Consider the following 8,657-nt stretch of genomic DNA (forward strand, 5'->3'; position numbering starts at 1 on the left):
AGGAATCAGAGTATTCTTCATTGTACACGAGTGGTTCTCTCTCTAATCTAAGATGGGTCTTTAATCCTATTTTCCTACCAGCCTTTCATATGATTGCTCTTAACCTCTTTGACAGCAGAGGAGATTTAGTCCCCATAAAATCCACTCTCAACATATTATCCTGGAGTTAAATACATAAATAAAAACTTGTGAAATCCAGCAAAGCAATGTCTTATAATGAGTCTACTTGAAGGATACATCAGATAAGGGAAGAAATATGAGTGCTGATTTACTTGGCTTTAACCAAATTAGATAGCTCAGAATATAAGAGGAAAAGGAAATGTGCCATTTCTAAATATGGGAATATTTACCAGATAAACACAATTATATAATTTGCTAAAACGAACTGATTTTCTATTGAGATAAAAACAACAACAATAATCCTGCACATGCTCAAAGTAGTCCTCAGCAGGGTATAAAAGTGACAGATGGCAAGGAGAGATCATACTCAAGAACCTCACTCGCCTATAAACAACAGAACCTTCACCCTCTGACACCATGGTCAGCTCCTGTTGTGGCTCCGTCTGCTCTGACCAGAGCTGTGGCCAAAGTCTCTGCCAGGAGACCTGCTGCCAGCCCAGCTGCTGCCAGACCACCTGCTGCAGGACCACCTGCTGCCGCCCCAGCTGTGGTGTGTCCAGCTGCTGCCGCCCACTCTGCTGCCAGCCCACCTGCGCTCGTCCCACCTGCTGCATCTCTAGCTGCTACCGCCCCTCCTGCTGTGTTTCCAGCTGTGGTTCCAGCTGCTGCAGGCCTACTTGCTGCATCTCCAGCTGCTGCAGGCCCCAGTGCTGCCAGCCTGTCTGCTGCCAGCCCACCTGCCCTCGCCCCACCTGCTGCATCTCTAGCTGTTGCCGCCCCTCCTGCTGTGGGTCCAGCTGTGGTTCCAGCTGCTGCAGGCCTACCTGCTGCATCTCCAGCTGCTGCAGGCCCCGCTGTTGCCAGTCTGTGTGCTGCCAGCCCACCTACTCCCGCATCTCCAGCTGCTGCCGCCCGAGCTGCTGCCTGCGCCCAGTGTGTGGCCGGGTCTCCTGCCACACCACTTGCTATCGGCCCACCTGTGTCATCTCCACCTGCCCCCGCCCCATGTGCTGTCCCTCCTCTTGCTGCTGAATCTCTGCTTTGAACACACTGCTTCCTCATTTCCTCCCTCCCCACAGTTGCAGAGCTTCTTTTTAACTTGTGGAGGGTTCAAGAGAGCTGGTTTCTTGAATTTCATAAGCAAACACTAGGCATACTGAGCCCACGTTCTAACTTCTCTCCAAACTCCCCCACTTCTGAATGTAATCACTCAGAATCTCCCAGGAAATTATATTCTCCCAACACTCCTCCCTTTTTCTTCAGCACATCTATTTTTCATGCTTAAGGAACTTGTCTAAATCACTTGTGAGGCCATTGAATTTATCTCTCTGACATGTTTTTTGGTGATTTTCTTATGTCTTGTTATTTCCATGAACCTAAATAAATGTCCTCCTACTGGCACTGAAAATTGAATCTGATTGTTACTCTCTTTCTTTGTTTTAAGTATTTACATTTTGATCCAAAGCAATTGTATTTTGTCTGCACCTGCGAAAGAGCAGAAATTAATCAACCTTCAATTCAGTTCAGTTCAGTTCAGTCACTCAGTCGTGTCCGAAACTTTGTGACACCATGGACTGCAGCACACCACGCCTCCCTACCCATCACCAACTCCCAGGGTTTGCTCAAACTCATGTCCATTGAGTCGGTGATGCCATCCAACCATCTCATCCTCTGTCGTCCCCTTCTCCTCCCACCCTCAATCTCTCTCAGCATCAGTGTCTTTTCAAATGAGTCAGTCAGTTCTTTGCATCAGGTGGCCAAAGGACTGGAATTTCAACTTCAACATCAGTCCTTCCTATGAATATTCAGGAATGATTTCCTTTAGGATGGACTGCTTAGATCTCCTTGCAGTCCAAGGGACTCTCAAAAGCCTTCTCCAACACCACAGTTCAGAAACATCAATTCTTTGGCACTCAGCTTTCTTTATAGTCCAACTCTCACATCCATACATGACTACTGGTAAAACCATAGCTTTGACTAGGTGCACTTTTGTTGAGAAAGTAATTTTCTGCTTTTTAATATGCTGTCTAGGTTGGTCATAACTATCCTTCCAAGGACTAAGCGTCTTTTAATTTCATGGCTCCAATCACCATCTGCAGTGATTTTGGAGCCCCCCAAAATAAAGTCTGCCACTGTTTCCACTGTTTCCCCATCTATTTGCCATGAAGTGAAAGAACTGGATGCCATGATCTTGGTTTTCTGAATGTTGAGTTTTAAGCCAACTCTTTCATTCTCCACTTTCACTTTCATCAAGAGGCTCTTTAGCTCTTCTTCACTTTCTGCCATAAGGGTGGAGTCATCTGTATATCTGAGGTTATTGATATTTCTCCCGGAAATCTTGATTCCAGGTTGTGCTTCTTCCAGTCCAGCGTTTCTCATGATGTACTCTGCATATAAGTTAAATAAACAGGGTGTCAATATACAGCCTTGACGGACTCCTTTTCCTGTTTGGAACCAGTCTGTCGTAATACTGGAGTAGATTGCAATTCCATTCTCCAGGGGATCTTTCTGCCCCAGGGATCAAACCCAGGTCTCCTGCATCACGGGCAGATTTTTATCTTCTGAGCTATCATGGAAGCCCGTACATATACAGTGGAGTTCTGCTTTATTCAAGTAGCTGGAGTTTCAGTACATTTGATTTATTATTATTATTCAGAATATTCAGTTTACTCTGCCTTATAGAGGGGCTACCTTCAGTGCCAGGGAGGTGATATAAAGCAATGGAACAGACCTGATAACAGTCCCTAGGTATTCCTGGAGACTGTGGTTTTATGTTCAAGACAAAAAATGGGACCTTACCAGCGCCACTTCTGCTCATGTCCCTTCCCTTTCCTTCTAGCAGTGCTAATCTCAAGAACACTTCTCAATAAACATCCTGTTTGCTAATTTTTATCTCTGGGTCTGCTTGCTAGGGGACTCAAACAGTCCTGAAAAGCTATTTGTAATTCACAACAGTTAATCTGAGAGTCGGAAAGACTGACTGAAATGTAGTTTTCATCTTTAGTGTATAATAAGTAGGAGCTTAAACATAAACGAAGAAAACTTCTGGAAATGAATCTGTAGAGAGAACTGTGAATTTTATCTAAAGTACATTTATTCTTTGCTAAGGATTTTATGTCACTTATATACAAACATCTCCTTTAGTTAAAAATTTAAATAACACAAAAGAATGTGTTCAGAAGTGAGTTTCCTATTATTACTCTTTCCCAATCCCATTGAAAACCTATTTTTACAAACAGAGATACACTCTTATTGAATGCATTTGTATCACATTTGTCTTTACTCACAAACCCAGCTTTAGTTGTATATTTTTTTGTTCTGATGTCTATTCAAATATTATTTTTTGGCCTTCAGGGAATGTTAATACATTCCTTCAATACCAGGTAAGGTATATTATTTGACAGATTTGTTTACATATGTTTTATATTTATTGTTGAGAATTGTAAATACATGTTTCCCATTAGATTTTATGAAGAAATCTTGCTAAGTGCATAAGAAATTTATCAGTTTTCTAAGTCAGCCAACTTCACTGTTAACAATAAAACTCAGGTGATTCTGTGGGATTTTCTAGACATATAATCATGGCTGAGAATAGCCCCCAACCTCAGGTATGCCCCAGATTCATTCCCCATTTACCCAGGTGGTAACCGCATTATTAACCCAAACTCATGGGTTTTTCTTTCGTTCCTGCCTTCTTTCCCGCTTCCTCATGTGTACCTCCCAGAATTTCCCCCCACCCCCAAGTGAGCTACTTGCACTCACATCTTTGTCTCAGTATCTACTTTGGGTGCAATTCAAACAACAACAATAGATGTTCAGCAAATATTTTTAGTTGATTGATATTAAACTAGTGATAGTGGTTACTTCTCACAAAAGAGAGCTAAATTGAGATGTCTGGAAGTGAAGAGAACCAGTGTCAACCTATGTGTTCACCTCCTTTCTATCATATGTTTCTGTCTTAATACAACATATGTATCCATGGTGTCCTATAGGTAAGTTCCATTCTATGGATCAAATTTGAACTTCCACAAATGTGTTTTATCAGCTGACACGTTCCTTGCCACATAAACAAATGTGGTTTTCCTCAAGTGTAACCATGATCCCTCTGTTTGGAATGTTTCTCCCACTTTTCTCCAACAGACGAAACAGACATATTTTTAAAGGACCATTACATACCCATAAGTCATCCAAGAGCCTTCATTCACTCAACAAACATTTGTCACTAATGTGCTCTGTCTCAGTAACAAAATTAAATTCTATACTTCATGCCTTCATAGTGTCTGCATCGCAGTATGGAATGACAGAAAGTAACTGTGATACAGCAGAGAGTGCAGAATTCAGAGCACAAAGCAGGGACAAATTGTATTTGAACAGGGTAGTTAATCATTGGGGGGAAGCATTCAGGGGAAACCTGGGGTATTGACAGAGGAATAGTAGTTTGCAAAGATAACGATAAAGATGAAACATTCCAGGAAGATGAAACAGCTTCAGCAAAGGCATGCAAGCTTTATCTTCCACCTCTTCCTCAGCTGTCCTAAAACAGCTTAACTTATGTTTAATCTTACACAAGTTTTTTTTTCTTCTTTCCTCAACAGTTCTATGCTTCTTTGGCCTATTGCTTAAAGAAGTATTAAGAATATACACTGTATTATATGCTGTATTAAAGACTGAAAACAAATATAAGATATTCAGCACAATGCTCAATGAACTCAGCACAGTGACTAGTGAATTTAGCATAATGCATAGTAAATGCTACAAATGAAAAATATCATTATTCCTCACCTTTTATTGAAGATGTGTGGAACATATCCATGCACTATATATGCTGATTCTAGTTATTTAGTTAAAAATAACATATGAAGCTCAGTCTAGTGCTCTATGACAACCTAGAGGGGTGGGATGGGATTGGGGTGGAGGGCAGATCAGGTGGAGGGCAGATCAGATGGAGGGCACATACATATACTTATGGCTGAATCATATTGTTGAACTGCAGAAAGTTATACAACCTTGTAAGGGAATTATCCTCCAATTAAAAAATTAGGACTTAAAAAAATAACTGTCATTCTCTTGAAAATCAAAGTCGCTCACTCATGTTCAGCTCTTTGCAACCCCATGGACTATACACTCTAGGTCAGAATACTGGAATGGGTAGCGGTTCCCTTTTTCAGGGGATCTTCCCAAACCAGGGATCGATCCCAGGTCTCCAACATTGTAGGCAGATTCTTTACCAGCTGAGCTATCAGGGAAGCCCTTCTTTTAGCTATTGTCAAACTGTTTCTTATGCATGTGTCTCATTAAAGTATCTACAGGAAAAAGATGAGGAGTTATCTGTCAAGTTCTCTTACTACCCAACAGAATGTCTTGGATCCATATTTTTGAAAACTTAATAATTCCAAACATGTTTATATATAATGAATGCTTTTGTAATGAAATATCCTGTGTTCAAGTCTGACAAAGATAAATCAAAACATCCCATTCATGTTGGGATGAACACAGGAAAAATGTGTTTCTTCTACTTAAAAGCTGTGACTATTGTTAAGTGCTTCTGACAGTAGAGCCAAACAGACACAGAATTTGAAACTTCCTTGTGGTTTAACAATCTTCCTGACCATCAAGATGCCTACAAATTATCACAATCATCCATATTATTTGTGGGACAACCTCCCCACAAACATCTTTCTTTCTATTTCCTTGCCAGTGCTTCACCTTATCAGCACACTTTCCCCTCACCCTTGACACCAAAATATACATGAGCCGTATAAGAAACTTTTTCTCTCTGATGTTTAGATAGCAGTGATAGGAGAGAATATCACATTCAAAAAAAATGTTAGAGTCATATGATTAATGCTTTGTTAAGACATTGAACACACCAGGAGCAAAAGTGACACCCACGAAAGAAGAATTGGGATATGGCTATCAATTGGACACACACGAGCATATCAGGAAAAGGAAAAGTGTTATTTTCTCCAATTTGTAATAGTGCATGATAAACACAAAATTATGTAATTAAATGATCAATTATCCTAAGAGGGTAAACAATAACAAGGAAATAACAATGTAATAATAGCAGCCCTTCAGCAGGGTATAAAGGGGGCTGTAGGCCAAGGAGACAATCAAACTCAAGAAGCTCACTTTCCTGGAAACTCACCGAGAACCTCCACCCTCTGACACCATGGTCAGCTCCTGTTGTGGCTCCGTCTGCTCTGACCAGAGCTGTGGCCGAAGTCTCTGCCAGGAGACCTGCTGCCAGCCCAGCTGCTGCCAGACCACCTGCTGCAGGACCACCTGCTGCCGCCCCAGCTGTGGTGTGTCCAGCTGCTGCCGCCCACTCTGCTGCCAGCCCACCTGCGCTCGTCCCACCTGCTGCATCTCTAGCTGCTGCCGCCCCTCCTGCTGTGTTTCCAGCTGTGGTTCCAGCTGCTGCAGGCCTACTTGCTGCATCTCCAGCTGCTGCAGGCCCCAGTGCTGCCAGCCTGTCTGCTGCCAGCCCACCTGCTCTCGCCCCACCTGCTGCATCTTTAGCTGCTGCCGCCCCTCCTGCTGTGGGTCCAGCTGTGATTCCAGCTGCTGCAGGCCTACCTGCTGCATCTCCAGCTGCTGCAGGCCCCGCTGTTGCCAGTCTGTGTGCTGCCAGCCCACCTGCTCCCGCATCTCCAGCTGCTGCCGCCCGAGCTGCTGCCTGCGCCCAGTGTGCGGCCGGGTCTCCTGCCACACCACTTGCTATCGGCCCACCTGTGTCATCTCCACCTGCCCCCGCCCCGTGTGCTGTCCCTCCTCTTGCTGCTGAATCTCTGCTTTGAACACACTGCTTCCTCATTTCCTCCCTCCCCACAGTTGGAGAGTTACTTTTTAACATGTGGAGGGTTCAAGAGAACTGGTCTCTTGCATTTCATAAGCAAACCCCAGACATCCGAACCCACGTTCTAACTTCTGTCCAAACTCCCTCCCTTCTAAATGAGATCACTCAGAATCTCCCAGGAAATTACATTCTCCCAACACCCCTCCCTTTTTCTTCAGCGCATCACTTCTGGGGTCACTGATTTTTATCTCTCTGACATAGAATTCCAGTGAAGACTTTTTGAGTACTCTTTGTTAAAGATTTTCTTATGTCTTCTTATTTCCTTGAACCAAAATAAATGTCCTCCTACTTGCACTGAGAATTGAATCTGATTGTTACTCTTTTTTTTTTAAGGATTTACATTTCGATCAAGTAATTGTATTTTACCTGCACCTACCAAACAGCACTAATTAATCAACCTTAAAGAGAGGTCACATGACATTGATCACTGAATACTTGTGTCTAGAAAACAGATAAATTAATCATTTTCTAGTTGTTACTGGGGAAAGGAGTGAAACTGAAGTGATAGAGCATCTATTAATATAATAACAGGAGGAAAGTTTTGAAAATATTTAACACAATTCATGATTTTTAAAACCACCACCTTTCAGGGTTTCTTCACCTATAAAAGCAGTGGATAGATAGTTTAGCAAAGTGTATGTATTTTCTGCTTCAGGTCACATGCCATGAGTCCTTCGTCCACATACACAGTGAAAATGTTAGTCACTCAGCTATGTCCAACTCTTTGCGACCCCATGGATTGTAGCCCACCAGGTTGCTCTGTCCATGGAATTCTGCAGGCAAGAATACTGGAGTGGGTTGCCATTCCATTCTCCAGGGATCTTCTGCCCAAAGGACCAAACCCAGGTCTCCTGCATTGTGGGCAGATTCTTGATCTTCTGAGTCACCATCGAAGCCCCTACATATACAGTGAACTTCTGCTTTATTCTGGCAGACAGAGTTTCAGTACATTTCATTTAATATTATTATTCTTCAGAATATTCAGTTTATTCTGTCTTATAGAGACCTTCAGTGCCAGGCAGGTGATATAAATGATTGAAACAGACCTGTGACAGTTCCTAAGTATTCCTAGAGACTGTGATTTTATGTTCAAGACAAAAAGGGACCTTTCTAGTGCCATGTTTAGATGTCCACTGAAACTCTATCCTAGCTTGATTTCTCCAACTGTCCACTTCTGCTCACTTCCTTTCCCTTTCCTTCTAGATGTACTAATGCCAAGAGCACTTCTCAATAAACATCCTGTTTGCTAATTTTCAACTCTGGGTCTGCTTCCTAGGGAACTCAAACAGTCCCCAAAAGCAATTTGTAAATCACAACAGTTAATCTGAGACCTGGAAAGACTGCCTATAATGTAGTTTTCATCTTTTAGTGTAAAATAAGTAGGAACTTAAACATAAATGTAGAAAACTTATGGAAATGAATCTGTAGAGAGAACTGTGAATTTTATATAAAGTACTTTTATTCTTTTCTAAGGATTTTATGTCACTTATACACAAACACATGCTTTTTTTTTTTTTAAATTTTTTTATTAGTTGGAGGCTAATTACTTCACAACATTTCAGTGGGTTTTGTCATACATTGATATGAATCAGCCATAGATTTACACTTATTCCCCATCCCGATCCCCCCTCCTACCTCCCTCTCCACCCGATTCCTCTGGGTCTTCCCCGTGCACCAG

At 42.2% G+C, this 8,657-nt stretch overlaps 2 protein-coding genes across 2 annotated transcripts in view; both read left to right on the forward strand.

Annotated features, from left to right (window-relative positions):
- Positions 1–511: 511 nt before the first annotated feature.
- On the forward strand, positions 512–1,533 carry LOC122442045 (keratin-associated protein 4-7-like). The gene has a single exon (XM_043469321.1). It carries the CDS (start codon positions 538–540, stop codon positions 1,150–1,152), a length of 615 nt encoding a protein of 204 aa, XP_043325256.1. The 5' UTR covers positions 512–537; the 3' UTR covers positions 1,153–1,533.
- A 4,693-nt stretch (positions 1,534–6,226) lies between these two features.
- The window catches only part of LOC122442109 (keratin-associated protein 4-12-like), an 8,159-nt gene continuing 5,728 nt past the window's right edge, over positions 6,227–8,657 (forward strand). The window contains exon 1 of the mRNA XM_043469458.1: positions 6,227–6,744. Coding sequence (XP_043325393.1) covers positions 6,293–6,744 — 452 coding nt within the window. The 5' untranslated portion in view covers positions 6,227–6,292. The remainder of the gene's footprint in view (positions 6,745–8,657) is intronic.

Source organism: Cervus canadensis, chromosome 1 (genome assembly GCF_019320065.1).
Source record: "Cervus canadensis isolate Bull #8, Minnesota chromosome 1, ASM1932006v1, whole genome shotgun sequence".
NCBI lineage: Eukaryota > Metazoa > Chordata > Mammalia > Artiodactyla > Cervidae > Cervus > Cervus canadensis.

Coding starts and splice junctions, on each gene's coding strand:
- LOC122442045 (XM_043469321.1), top strand. CDS start 538: ATGGTCAGCTCCTGTTGTGGCTCCGTCTGCTCTGACCAGAGCTGTGGC.